General features: G+C 39.5%; 1 protein-coding gene across 1 annotated transcript in view; it reads left to right on the top strand.

The window, feature by feature from the left end:
* The first annotated feature begins 3,270 nt into the window (after positions 1-3,270).
* LOC126457498 (geranylgeranyl transferase type-2 subunit alpha) overlaps positions 3,271-14,757 on the top strand; it is a 75,799-nt gene continuing 64,312 nt past the window's right edge. The window contains exons 1-2 of the mRNA XM_050093804.1: positions 3,271-3,460; positions 3,540-3,650. Coding sequence (XP_049949761.1) covers positions 3,458-3,460; positions 3,540-3,650 — 114 coding nt within the window. The 5' untranslated portion in view covers positions 3,271-3,457. The remainder of the gene's footprint in view (positions 3,461-3,539; positions 3,651-14,757) is intronic.

Below are 14,757 nucleotides of genomic sequence, written 5' to 3'. Positions count from 1 at the left end.
GGCAAAAATAATAAGAGCAGATGCAGCTTTAATAAGGTAAGAATTTCAGTTTAATTAATGAACAGGGCCAAAGACCGATATTTCGGTTTAATTGAGTTATCATTATCACTGAGATTTTCTTATCACTGAATTGACTTTCATTTTTTTGTGAGGAACTTATACTTGGGTCAGATTGCTAATTTTTGTTTAATTGTCATTGTCAATAGATTTCATTGCGGGAGGTTACACTTGGCTCCCATTTATTATTTTTTTTATTTAAATATTTATGTGGGGACGATATTGCTTCGTGGCTCCATTTTTAATTAACTTTGTCATACTTAAAATTTCGGTGGGGAAGTTACAACATCTTACAACTACATCTTTGCACTATTTTTCTACATAGTCTCCATAGCGATTGAGGCACTTATCGTATCTCTTCACAAGCTTTGAAATTCCTTCTGCATAAAAATCACCCGCTTGTGCCTGGAGCCAGCCTGTGACCGCATCTTTGAGCTCTTCGTCGTCATCAAACCGCTGTGACCCGAGCCATTTCTTCAAATGCATGAAGAGGTGATAATCACTTGGCGCCAGGTCTGGGCTGTAAGGTGGATGGTTGATAACGTCCCACTTGAAGGACTCAAGAAGGGCCGTTGTTCTGCGAGCAGAGTGAGGACGGGCGTTATCGTGCAAAAAAACGATACCGGAAGTCAGCATACCACGGCGTTTGTTCTGTATAGCCCGTCGTAACTTTTTTATTGTTTCACAGTACACGTCTTGATTAATGGTCGTACCACGTTCCATGAATTCAACCAACAACACCCCTTTGGCATCCCAAAACACCGTTGCCATTAGTTTTCTGGCAGAAAAATCTTTCGAGGCTTTTCTTGGTTTGGTAGGCGAATTTGAATGTGCCCACATCTTTGATTGTTCTTTTTTCTCAGGGTTCACGTACTTAATCCAGGTTTCGTCACCGGTCACGATTCTGTTTAACAATGGTTCTCCTTCGTCCTCATAACGTGACAGAAAGTCTAATGCAGAGGCCATTCTTTGAGTTTTGTGGTGGTCGGTAAGAATTTTGGGCACCCATCGTGCACAGAACTTACGGTAACCCAATCTTGCTGTCACTATCTCGTACAAGAGAGTCTTAGAAATCTGTGGAAAACCAGTAGACAACTCCGACATTGAGAAACGTCGATTTTCACGAACTTTTGCATCAACTGTCTGAACGAGTTCGTCAGTCACCAATGATGGTCTACCACTCCTCTCTTCATCATGAACGTTTTCTCATCCACTTTTAAATAAACGTACCCATTCACGGACAACTCCTTCACTCATAACTCTTGGTCCGTACACGGCACAAATCTCACGATGAATAGCTGCTGCAGAATATCCTTTGGCTGTAAAAAACTTTATGACAGCACGCACTTCACATTTGGCGGGGTTTTCTATTGCAGCACACATTTCAAACTGCCACAAAAACTAAACTAGCGCAGGTACTACGTTCACTCGACCACGGCTTGATGCCGACTGACCTGTTGAGTGCGTGAACGCACAGATGGCGTCGCTACTCCCCCCACAACCCGCACTGTGACCAATCGGAGGTTACTTTCTGAACCGCCCTCGTACATTCCAGCGGTTGCTGGGTTTGCCATAGCATACCGCATTTTCGTCTTCGAGCGTTATTTATTTCGTAAATCTGTTTGTGGCCCCTGATTTATCCCTGAGCGAAATCTATTTTCGCATCCAACATTTAGGTTTCGCCTTCATTTTATTTAACTCTTGTCACAGCTCTAATGCCATAATCTACATTCTAACATTAATACCCGCATATGGTTTCAGTTGATGCCATGTAAAAGCCGTGCAACTATGTAAAACTTGTGGGGTCCTTTGTGAACGGTAACTCATAGTGCCACAACAGAAAGCCACAAACTGTGGGTTAACTCGCCGTTATACAATTTATAACAGGAAGGAAATGAAGGAAGGTTGGGTTTAACGTCCCGCCGACGTCGGGATCATTAGAGATGGAGCACAAGGTCGGTTTGTGTCAGGAATGGGGAAGGAAATCGACCGTTTCCTTTCAAAGGAACCATCCCGACATTTGCCTGGAGCGATTTAGGGAAATCATGTAAAACCTAATTCGAGATGGATGGAGGCGGGTTTGAACCATGGTCCTCCCGAATGCGAGTCCTGTGTGCTACTCACTGCGCCACCTCGCGCGAATATAACAAACGTTACTGTTATCGGTAGTGCTGTTATCGACATCATCTCTCTAGGCACATCAAAATTACAAACAAATGTGTAAATACTTGCAATTTGACCATAAAGTAACGAATAAAAAAGGAATTGAGGGTTAATAAATGTAATACGAGTTGTATTACCTCACTGGAAAGATGTACACAAGCCACTTATTGACAGTGAAAAATTTAATATAATGTGTATAGTAACCTAAAAGAATTCAAGAAAGCGTTGAAAAAAAGATTCAATGAATTATAATTTACTTTTATTTTAAATTTATTTTTTGCGCGCGTTCTTGAGGAAACGGAAATCAATTGCAGCTGCTGCTAAATAAGGCAGTTAATTTTCCACAGCGGGACCTCTCGACACAGTAGCGTTCGTCATACTGATTGAAATTACTTGGCAAATTGCTCGTATTTGAGTTTCGTGGCGAGTGACACATTGCAGGTGATGTCGCATGCGATGGATTGCTGCGACTCTTCGCTTGTGTTTTTTCCCCTTTATTGAATTTTGATTCCCCCCAAAGGGAGCGAGGTGGCAGCAGCTTGATACGCCGCTCTTCAGCCTACAGAATTTTTAAAGAAGAAGAAGACAATAACAATAAAAGCAGGCGATAAAAACGGTGACTTAAAGTGTAAAATGGCGGAAAATTGTGGAAGGTAAAACATAAAACAAAGGGGCGATGTTAATAAAATACACAGGAAGCAGACAAGTAGAATAGTTAGACAGACAATTAAAAAAACACGTCCACAGTCTGGTTTCTGTTCGCGAGAGATGTTCGCAACACTTCGGAAAAGACGAACAACACTGAACACTCACTTAAAACAGTGCACTAAAAAGTTGGCTCGGAGATGTCAAACCACAGCCAAGGGTAGATGGGGGGAAGATATACGAAGTGGTTGGGGGTGTGGGGAATATGTGGGTGTGTGTACGTGGGTGTGTGTTCAGCTCGTTATTATATAGCCGACAGGCCCGATACAGTCGAATGTGTTTCCGGAGTACAATCTCGACCGTCGTTTATTTGATATTTCTGCAAATCGATACCCCACTTCGATGCGAATCGTGTAATATTCGACTTTTAGGCGTTTAGTGCCAGGTGCTTGATAGGGATGCTGGGCAAAACAACAATAGAACAACAAAGTTAAGGGGGTGTGGTGTTTGAAGCCGTAATCGGAAAACGTGTATATGGGTTAGCAGCAGAAGTCTGAATTTAAGGAACACCGTAGAATTATCATCATACAGAATGGTAAACTGATTTTGCTGTTTTTCTTTTCTCCCCACTTGTGATAGAAATAAGGGTTTTTGACATCTAAATTTAATTGTAGCACGGCCGCGTCAAGACGCGAACAACTGCAGAACAGCAAGAAATAAAGCGGAAGGAACGAGAAAAAAAAGTTAAACTTTACCGTGCTGGAATGGAGAAAGTTTTCAGGAAGGTAACGTTACTGAATTTTCCATTTTCATGTCGTCTCTGTAGCAATTAAATATTTATTTGCCGCTTTGATATTGATATTAGGGAAGGTGAGCACTCTGCCACTTAAGCTGTGACATAAATATTTGAGCAAGAAATACGGCCATCTGTGAACACTAATAATTTATATCAGATTTACCTGCGTGCAGTTACTGCAGTATATAAGACAGGAACCAACTGATAGTAAAGCTGTGGTCCAAGTCATGCGCTCCACATAGAAAATACAGTTCATCTGTGTAGAAAATACGGAGTATATGCGTAAATTTTCGTTTACATGATATAGTAAAAAACTGAACTGAATACAGAGCAACATTGTGAACGACATAATTACAAGAAATGTTACTGTATTATCTGTGACTGCATGTCAGTAAGGGGTTGAACTGAGAGAGGGGATGCAATGTTCAAGACACTGGACTCTCTCTTGGGACGAATGGGTTTCTAGTGCCCATTCTTCTATCCAGATTTAGGTTTGCTGTGGTTTTTCTAATTCTGATTAAGGCATATTGTGAAGTGGTTTGTTTGAAAAGGAAATGGCCAGTTTCCTTCCCTCGTCATTCCCAGTGCAACTTTGTGTTACTCCAATAGCTCATTGCTTAACAACTTGATATTGTGGGTCCACCTTGACGCAAAACACTTGTGTTTTTGTTTATTTTATTTTTCCCAAACTTGTTTCACTGACTATATTGCTTTCATCAGTGTTTCTTCTCTTCTTCATCATCATCATCGTAATCATCTTCTTCTTCTTCATTCTAAAACTCCCCACAAATAGCACTGATGTAAACATTATAAAACATTATTACATGTGTACTTTTTGGTTCCTAATATTGTATTCTGTGAATAGTTTCATAGTATGTTATTTGCTTTGCCATTATTTCTGGCATATAATCTGTGTTTACATGACATTAAATACTAATCAGGCTTTCCTATCTCAAAGGGGTATGCAGATCTTCTGAATATGTTTGCAAGACCGGAAGGGATTAAAGTGTTGACCATTATGAGTACAACCCATCTTAGAGAAATCTGTTTTGGGCCAGGTGATCCCGTTTGTACAATTTGTTCAGTCTTTACTGTAATGGTCATGCTGGTGGTTCAGTGGAAATAACCTTCATTCTGCATGAACCACTACTCCACAGTGAATTTGAAATTCTCTCTTTGCTATCATGACACACTACTGGTGCTGATTTGAAGATATGCAATGTTGTATTGATTATGACAACTGCCCATCAATGATTCCATGCCTACCATTATTTCTAACATATTTGTATGTTTTATCCACGGTACGGTCACATATTGACACTAAACCAGTTCATGTACCTATTACATGTTGGACTGAAAAGGACAGTTGTTACCATATAGTGGAGATGCTGAGTCGCAGATAGGTACAATGAAGACACGTTCAGAAAACGAGCTTTCTGCCGAAAGCTCATCTTCTGACAGTGTTTTTGTTGTGCCTGTCTGTGACTCAGCATATCCATTGTATGGTGAGTTGCAACCATCCTTTTCACGATATTGTTAAATTACATCATGGCTTTTTTATTGTTTGACATGTTAAACTGAATGACATGCACCTGTGAATATTGGCCGGATGCCGTTTTCATGTTTAATGCATCACTGCACTCCTGGAAAGTTGTAAATTATGGGTGAAAGTCAATTGAATTAACAGCATATAAAAACAGTCCAGCACCTTTTAGTCTTTGTGAAATACTCCATGCAGGTTCTTAAGCAATTTTACCCAATGTATTGTATATTTTTCTTTTTCTCTTTTGAAGTAAATTTTGATTTTGCCAGTCACATATCTACCAAGGCTTCTGCAAACCTTATGTTCAGCTGGTAACAGCAACTTTCTTCAGATATGAGATGAGCTATTCTGAACCCACATCAAGTTTAAAATAATGATAACTCTTAACACCTACCTCGAGTTAATTATCTGCCTTTCCATAACACACAGATGATGTCAATATATTTGCTTCTATATCTATACTCTGCAAATCACCATGAGGTGCATGGCAGAGTGTATGTCCCATTTTACCAGTTATTAAGATTTCTTCCTGTTCTATTCACGTAAGGAGCATGGGTAGAGTGATTGTTTGAATGCCTCTGTGCGTGCAGTAATTATTCTAATCTTATTCTCATCCCAGTCATTGTTTAAGGATTTTATATTGTGATCAAATACTGGGAACCATTTGATGCTTAATGTGTTCACATCATATGGCGCATGGTCTAATGGTGTCGCTGCCACTTGGGTCATGGGGTCCTGGTATCAATTCCCAGCCAGGCTGGAGATTGTCTTTGCACAGGTATGGGGTGTCTGTGTTGTCCTAATAATTTCATTTCACCTTCATCACAAATTTATGAAAGTTTCTAATGTGATGTCAGATGGAGAGACTTGCACCAGGCAGCTGAACAACCCCAACCAGGATCTTCCAGACAATAATGCCATACAGTCTCTCTCTCAAACTGCTTGATCTATTCCAGTCCAACAGTGAGTGGCGCTCATATCATTGCAAATTTGGTTTCCACTCTGGTGTCAAGCCTCATATGACACTAAGCATCCATGCTGCATAGTACTGCCGTCTAGGGAAACTTGTGTTAACTTGGTGTCAAATTGTAGCAGTTGTGTTTAGCGAAAAGCTGTAATTGTTATTTTCAAGTTAATAGGTGCAAAATGGCTAGTTCTTCACGCTCAGTCTTTTCTGAGGAAGAGAGTGTAGATCTTTTAGAGGAATGTCCGAGTGAAAAAGAGAGTGACAGTGATTTTGATGATGACAGTGATTCATTTGAGTGAGATGATGATGGAAACAGACCACCCTGGAGAGTTTCAAGAAATATCAGCCTTGTAATGCTTATGTAATTATGTTTAAATGAAGGAGCACTGTTTGTTTTAATGTATTCCCAAATATTTGACCAGTAGCTTCATTGTATTCACGAAGAGACTCACTCTGTTCTCTGTGGTATGCTTGCCATCTAGGTGGCTGCAATTTAAGTAAGAGTGCACAGAGGTGCCATGTGTCTGAATAACGGAGTGCAAAGGGTTAATGTGACCGAATTATTTTCCCTCTTTTTGCTGAAGTGCACACTCTTTGTTTTCTTAATATTCACTATTAACTTATTACATGCTGCCATGTTATGAACTTTCTTGAGGGTTTCAGTTGCTTTCTTTGATAAGAGTTCTGGTGTTTAATCAGTGATTGTGTTGCTGTCATCAGCAAAGAGAATTTTTTTTTTCATGTGTTATACTGTGCTACATGTCTTTCATAAATATTGAAAACTTAATTGGATCCAATGCACTACCCCGAGGATGGCCTATGCTCATATGTTTCTTGTCTGATAGTTATTTTACTGCACAATTGTCATACGCAGACACGTGAACTATCTTTTTCACCATCTTTTTTCACTCTGTTTTCCTGGAACTACTCGTTTGCTGTTGCTCTTACACCTAGTGCTTGTAACTTGTTTAGTATTTGGTGGTCAGCAGTGTCAGATCCATACACAAGTTTAAGAACGTGCTCGTAACACAGTCATCTTTGTCAAGACCTTCAAGTGGCACATTTGTGAATTCAGTTATGGCTGATATCGTACCTCTCCCACTTCGGAAACCAGAGTGTGCTTCGCTAAACAGGTTGTATTTATTAGTGTAACTGTCTTTTGTGATTGATTCAGATTTTTTTTGAGAAAATCAGACTTTAATGAAACTGGCCTGTGGTTTTCATTGCTGTCCACATTATATTTCTGTAGTAAGGGCACAACTCCTGTGCTTTAAATACTTTGGGAAAATACATGAACTAAAGGACTCATTTATTATGTTGTCTAAATGTGTGGACTGAGTGCAGGCAAGTGGTTCTCTGATGGATGGGGGAGTAGGCGCAGAAGATGAAAGCAGCCAATGCAGAAGATGAAGGCAACCAGTGATGACAAATATTTATTACATCTACAGTAGGTGGGGGGAGGGGGGGCCAGTAGCATCTGGCTAGGATGGGCTGGCAATGGTGTGCTGAAGCCAACGCTTTTCATCAATAAGGCGTGACAGCAACCTTGCTCAGCAGTGCATTGTACTGCCTTGGTGTTGTGTCAAGCAGAAGTGCACCTCCTCTTGTAATTGAAGCCAGTACAATGCACTGAGGCAGTGTGGGGCCCTGGTGGTAGTCAGCTGTTGCCCAGGGCCAACACAACATGCGCAGCATGACTGGACAGTCAGCTTGAATACACAAGTCTAGTTGCAACTGATTAGTAATAATAGTGATAATGATATTGTCATTAGGCCATATCATTCCTCACACTTTTGACTAAAAAACCTTATTTTTCCCTCTCTCTTTGCATGTGTGTTGAACTTACAAAAATGTGAGGGTAGTGTCTGTTATAACCCTTGATAATTTCCTCTTGTATTTACAGTGATGTACTTTGAAGCATAACACAGTCACACATTCAGAAGCCTTTAATTGGAACTGGAAACGGCAACAGATGTCTATGTTCATAATAAAGACAAAATTTCACCCCATCCTAAACGATTCATCCAAGCAGGCTATAAAATGTGATTAAGATGTGCCCACCATGAAGGTTTCTACCTCAAAGTAGACACTACAACAAAAATAGAAATGGAAGTAATAAATGGGAAATAAACTTTTCAGCAATTAATAGAGTTTAGAGTTGGTTTCTTTCTCTTGTTCCCTGAAGATTCATTTTATTTTGACGTGATAAAACAGAGAAGATCACAGGATGTAATTTTTATTTAGCAATATAGAAGACTGTAGCAACAACAAGAGGTATAATGCCAGCATATAACATGGAGTTGGAGGAAATGTATTTTAGAGGTCAGTTAAAACTGGCTTTTATTCATGGCATCATGTCGCCTATATGAAGTTCTTGAATGACTATTGGGAGATGGGATACTGAGTCGCAGATAGGCACAACAAAAAGAGACTGTCACAAATAAAGCTTTCGGCCTGTAAGGCCTTCGTCAAAAATAGATGACACACACACACACGGCTCACGCACATGACTGCAGTCTCAGGCAACTGAAACTGATTGTGGTTTCAGTTGCCCAAGACTGCAGTCGTGTGTGTGACTTGCATTTGCACGAGTGTGTGTGTGTAAAATGAGTCTGGTTTTAGTTGCCTGAGACTGCAGTCGTGTGTGAGTTGCATTTTTGTGTGTGTGTGTGTGTGTGTGTGTGTGTGTGTGTGTGTGTGTGTGTGTGTGTGTGTGTACACTAAGCGCGAGGTCTGTACCTCAACCGGACGGGGAAAGGGAGGTTGGTGGAGTTGATTAGTGAGAGTACGGCATGTGAGTGTAGGGCCACACAAGGTCAAATACCTATTGTCATGTGTATGAGCACCAGGCCTCTTTTAGGATAAATTGTAGCAACAGGCTCATGTCCCTCAAAAGTATCTCAACTGGTTCAGAGTTTTCTTCATTGTGTACCTGAAAGGTAGAAAAAATGTGCAGTATGTTAAAAATAAAGTGCATCAGCTTGAAGTTGAATTATAGCCACTGAACAACTCGGTGGTATTCAGTACAGATCAATGGTGTGAAAAGATTGAAATGCACTGCATAGAGCTATCATCATATGAATGTGCAAGATGCTACTGTAGAATTTCCTTAAAGGTGGAGGATCATGTGTTGCAACAAAATCTTCCTAAAACACACGTAACACCCACAGCGACTTAAACAGCAAGCACAGTGACACTGTTTCCCATAACATAGCATGAACTGAGGAAGACAATACTAAAATTAAAAAGTGAGAATTCAGTAGGCATAAAGGAGGTTAAAGTTTATTTTCTGAAGGCGTGCATCACAGCAAACAAACCCCATTAAGAAATTGTGGAGATGCAAGACCTGCTATGGAAAACCAGGTGCTTGCCAACACCCAGACACCCATTGGCTCAGCATTTACACCTTGCCAGCAGTTTTGCAACTACAACCCAGGAAATGAGCCAATAACCAGTGTTTTGGTATGTTTTGGCGTTGCATGGCAGGAGGTAGAAGGTAAGAGAAACAGTGTCAAATGTCATGTGTGAGTTAAAAGCAGTGCGTCCTCTATATCTAAATGACTTTTTAATTGAAGTCAGTGGGAGGAAGAAGCCTGTGAGATAAGTAACAGCAGTGTAAAAGGTTGTTTAGCACCTCAACATAATGTACAGTCTTAAGGGAATAACAGTTGCAATCTGAACGTCTGCTGTCTGAACACTCAATGAGTAAATGATTAATAATATATGGTAAATCATTTTGGACTAAAGAGTAAGTTTGATATTTCTTGTTTGTGTGAACATTGGGCTACAGAGGGTGAATTTGCAGTTGTTAAATTATTTAAATGCAATACAGCAAATAGTTAGTACAGAAAATTTGTACATAAGAGGTGATGTGGTAATCTGTGAGGGGCATTCAATCAGTAATGCTACACCTTTTTTTTCTTGGCCAGTTTCAATTGAAAAAATGCAGAGTTTGCTGTGGCACATTGTAGAATATTCCCACTTCAGCCCTGATAGTTTCATGAAGTTCGGACAGCTGGTGGCGCTATACATAACCTTCAAAATGGCATCTGTAATGGAGCTGCATTTCAAGCCAAAACCTGTCATTGAGTTTCTTTTGGTGGAAAACCAGAGCACCCTAGATATTCATAGGTGCTTGTTGAATGACTAAGAGACTGGACAGGGAACAAATTCATAATAAGTCATTGAGCGAAACATCTGTCATCATCGCAACAAGGTCACAGAAACCTGTTCGATCTCCTGTGTGACAGCCACCTGCATACAGCTGTGACTCCCGCAATGTTGGACTGTACAGACTCTCTAATTTGAGGTGATTGATGGATCACAAACAAATACATTGATGCTGAAGACACACTCATTCCAAAGGTTGAGGGATTCAAAGGTGTCTTGTTCGACCACCAGGAAATTGAAGAAGTGGCTTCAGTGTGTTTGTCACCACAAAAATGCTAATGAACTTCTCCTTCTCAATGACAACGCAAGGCCTCACACAAGTCCACACACCCAAGAGGAGCTCACAGAACTTCATTGGACTGCTCTTCCTCATCCACCCTACAGCCCGTAACTCTCACTTCTGACTTTCATCTGTTTGGCTCAATGAAAGATACACTTCACGGGAAACAGTACATGGGGAGATTATTGTTGCAGCAAGATGTTGGCTCCAACGTTGCCCAATAGAGTTGTACCGTGCGGGCATGTAGGCCTTCCCACTAAGGCCATTGCATTGAATAGATAGGAATTATTTTGAAAAATTGAGCTTTGTAGCCAGAAGAGTGGGGAATAATATGGTGTATTGGAATCCTGAATGAGTTGTCTTTCTTATTGAATGCCCCTCGTATGTTAACCAGTCACTCAGTTGCTCTGTTATTAAGGGGCTCCGGAACGCCCTATACTTGCAATGTTAAAATAACGCTTATAAATTACATCTTTCCTCACAAAGTATTTGAGGTAGGAAGTTGAACTTTTTACAGATTATTTATTGGAATATGGGCTACAGCTTAATACAGGGATTTTACAAAATTTTAGTTCAGTTATTAAAGATGATTTTTTTTCAATTGTAGTGAAAATTCACAACATTTTTTTGCAATTTTTTATTTATATATTCAAAAATATACAGTTTTTTGGAAAAAGGCTGTGTTAAATTATGCAGAAGGTACTGTGTAACATTTACTGAAAGTTTGAAACAAATATGTTTGGAAGATCGTTAGAAAACATGTAATTAGTATGAGAAAATAAAAGTTTTGGGAATCGAGCGACAAAGATTGGATTAACTTTTTAGTGCATTCCAGGTCCATAGGATGGATTATCTTCATCCTCTGCAAACTCCTCCTCCAGCTTCCTCTTGTTCCTCCTCCTGTTTACTCTTGCTTGTATTTCTAGACTCTTTACAGCACTGTCTGCAGCCCAAAGGCGTTCCTTGTCTAAAGCAAGCATCGCTCGTTGTTGTGTTCGTATATTTTGCTACCATTTTCTTCAGTTGCAGTTACTGCAACACTGTTCCAAAAGGTGGTCATGTATGAACACTTATCACATTTCAGTTGTATTTCACTAGCAAGTCCTACGTGCTTTATTATGGACAATTCCAGACCAACTTCACTACAATGAATACATCTTACACAGTTTGAAAAAAATCCTTTGAGAACCGACATATCAAATATTTCATTCACATCCGATTTGCCCATAAAACATTCATAGTTTTCACTCATTGAACCAAGCTTCTTCTGTGAAGTATTTTCTTTCCCACTTTGACTGCTATGGGCAGGTGTACTTGAGAGGTTAGGTTCACTCACTTGGTTATCGTCTTTATTGTTTACAGTAATAACACATACCTTTGGCTTTCCAACATTTCTCCTTTTCTTAAAAGCCTTCAGAGGATTTCTAATAACTTTACTTTTACTCATTATTATACTTCAACAAAACAGAGACTCAAGAAACAGAATTAATTACAAATATTTTCGAGATAACGACAGAGTAAATAAACATGAAACAATCGACAATCACACCAGCGATATATATTGAACCATCACAGGTTAGCCACAACACATACTTTATCTCACATCACTAAAATGTACCTGATGAACACCGACGTTAATAATAACACCATTTGACAGCAGTTTAACAGCGCCACAGTGGGTCACGCCCATGTAGAACACATTTCAAAAAAAATTTAAAAATAGTTGTAGTCTTCGGAATTGAATAAATTATATATCTATTAAAAGGTAATAGTCTGCAGATTCAGAAACCGCAAAAAAGTAAAAATTGAACTTTTCATGATTTTGAGCCTTTCCGGAGCCCCTTAAACTGGATGCAGATTTTTTGTATGAAGAACAGAACTTTGAGGCTGCTGGTATAGTCACTGACAGTTTTAAATTAGTAATAATAACCTTGTAGAGATCACCTATGGGTAAGAGAGAGTGAATTTGGGAGTGGGGAGCTCTGGAACAGTATATCAATTTCTCTGAGGCTACACTTCACCATCTTCTTATGAATCCGAAATGGATCAAAACAACTTCTTGTAGGAAAGAATACTTATTCAGAAACACTTTCATATGATGAAAACAAACATTTAAGTTTCCTGAAACTGTACTTCTTGTGCCCACAGGGTGTATCTCGGATCTCCATAGCAACAAATCTTGGTCCGATTCATCCAGATCGTACAGTACAAAGCGAATGCCACATTTTGTTCCATATGTTCCATATGATGCTTGTGCTCTACCAATACTGCAACTTGTTTGAACAAAAGCACCACTAGTACACTCTTCTGCCTCCATACTGACTTTCCACAACAGTAATGACCAGTCTGAACTAGAATCTTAAAAACATGAGTAATGTGTAATTGTTGCTTGTTTCCTTTGTTGTTACTGCCCAACAATGACTCATTCTGTCCCTGAAAACTACCATTCTTTAACTTACTGTTGCCTAATGATTCCCAACAATTGCTGCAGCTTTATCTGAAACAAGCTGTCTGCATCATCACTATTACTTGCTAAATCGTGTTAAAAGAAATGTAACCAAATACATCTCTGTCAACTTTTATTGTACACAAATGCCTTGCAATAATAAGTTGAAATTTTGCCACATATTATATTATGGTCTACTTATGCAGTGTGTGAACTTTGGCTTGGATACCACTTGTCCCTTTTGTGCTACCACACTTTGAAAATCCATGTTTTTCAGGTAATTTTTCAAAGTTTTGTATATTCGTGTGCGTGTAACTCAGTTTTTGTGACTGATATGGGCATGATGAGTTCTGTGTGTGTTTAGGCCACATTAAGCTTACCACAAAAAAATTTATACCCTTTTTCAGTGAATTGTATTTGGCATAGAGGGCACCTACAATATGTACCTTTTAATGTATTACATTTTTTTTAATCATATTTTGGAATTTTTTGTTTTCCCTCAGAAATACGTTGTTGGTGGTTTGATTCATGGAGTGTGTTCTCTAAATGGATGTTACTGGGTTGTAAAAATATCACTTGACTGTGTGGAATAGTTCCAAAGTTATTAAGACCTGAAGTTGGGCCTGAAGATAGATTGCCAGATGCAGGTTGCAATTTCCGGGTCACGCCACCTTCTTTCACAAGTCATAATTCTGGAACTAATTGACAGGGGAAACTAATACTTTGTACATGAGTGTTCCACACATGGTAGAATTAGTGTACTGAATTTCAGTCAAATATGAGACTATGAGCTGGAGCCCCTGGTTGAACTGACATGGAATGACCCATGAGAATTTGAAGATGGGCAAATTTTTGGTGCTCTTATGGTGGATGCTTCGTGAACCATGGCGTTTCAAGAGGCACCGTACCACAGATTTATATACCACATACAGGAACACCAGAAAAACATCATCCGCTGTATCACAGTGTGGACAAAAGTTTGTGCTGAGTGATCATGACCGTGGGTACTTGAAGAGGATTGTGGCGAAAAATAAGAGGATGGAGGATGAGAGCTGCAAAAGTCACTACAGAACTGAATGTTGCACTTGCAAGCTCTGTCAAAAAACCACACACACAGGGAGCTCTATAAGAAGGGAATTGCAGGGAAAACTGGATTTCCAAAACCACTCATCAGTGATGCAATTTTCCATAAGAGGAAAAAAAAAGTGCCAAAGCCATAAAACTTGGGCTATGGAGCAATGGACGAATGTAATTTGGTCAGATGAATCTTGTTTTGTTCCCAACTTCTAGCCAAGTTTATGTACCAAAAGTAAAATGTGGTGGGGCTTAATAATGATTTGGGCACCTGTAATGTGGTAATCCATTGGCTACATGGTTACTCTGCAAGATTACGTTACTGCCAATATATTTTGCAATATTGTTGTGCTGTTCTTGGCCTTGCAGTTCAGTGCAGTATATGGGCACAATATTATTGTCAATAATATTGAGCATGAGAGGGCTGCTTAATAGCTGTAGTACGAATCTGTGTGATCAGCAGTCATCGTCCTACACACAAATAGTTTCATGACAATGCACTGAGTGACTGTGAATTTGAAGTAATCATAATGAGAGTAGCTTGCAGGTTTCTAAGACAAATGAGTGGAAGTGTCTGTGAATCACCGAATTATGATGTAGCATTTCTTTATGAAAT

Source organism: Schistocerca serialis, chromosome 2, assembly GCF_023864345.2.
Source record: "Schistocerca serialis cubense isolate TAMUIC-IGC-003099 chromosome 2, iqSchSeri2.2, whole genome shotgun sequence".
Lineage (NCBI taxonomy): Eukaryota > Metazoa > Arthropoda > Insecta > Orthoptera > Acrididae > Schistocerca > Schistocerca serialis.
This window is presented reverse-complemented; position numbering and strand designations above follow the sequence as displayed.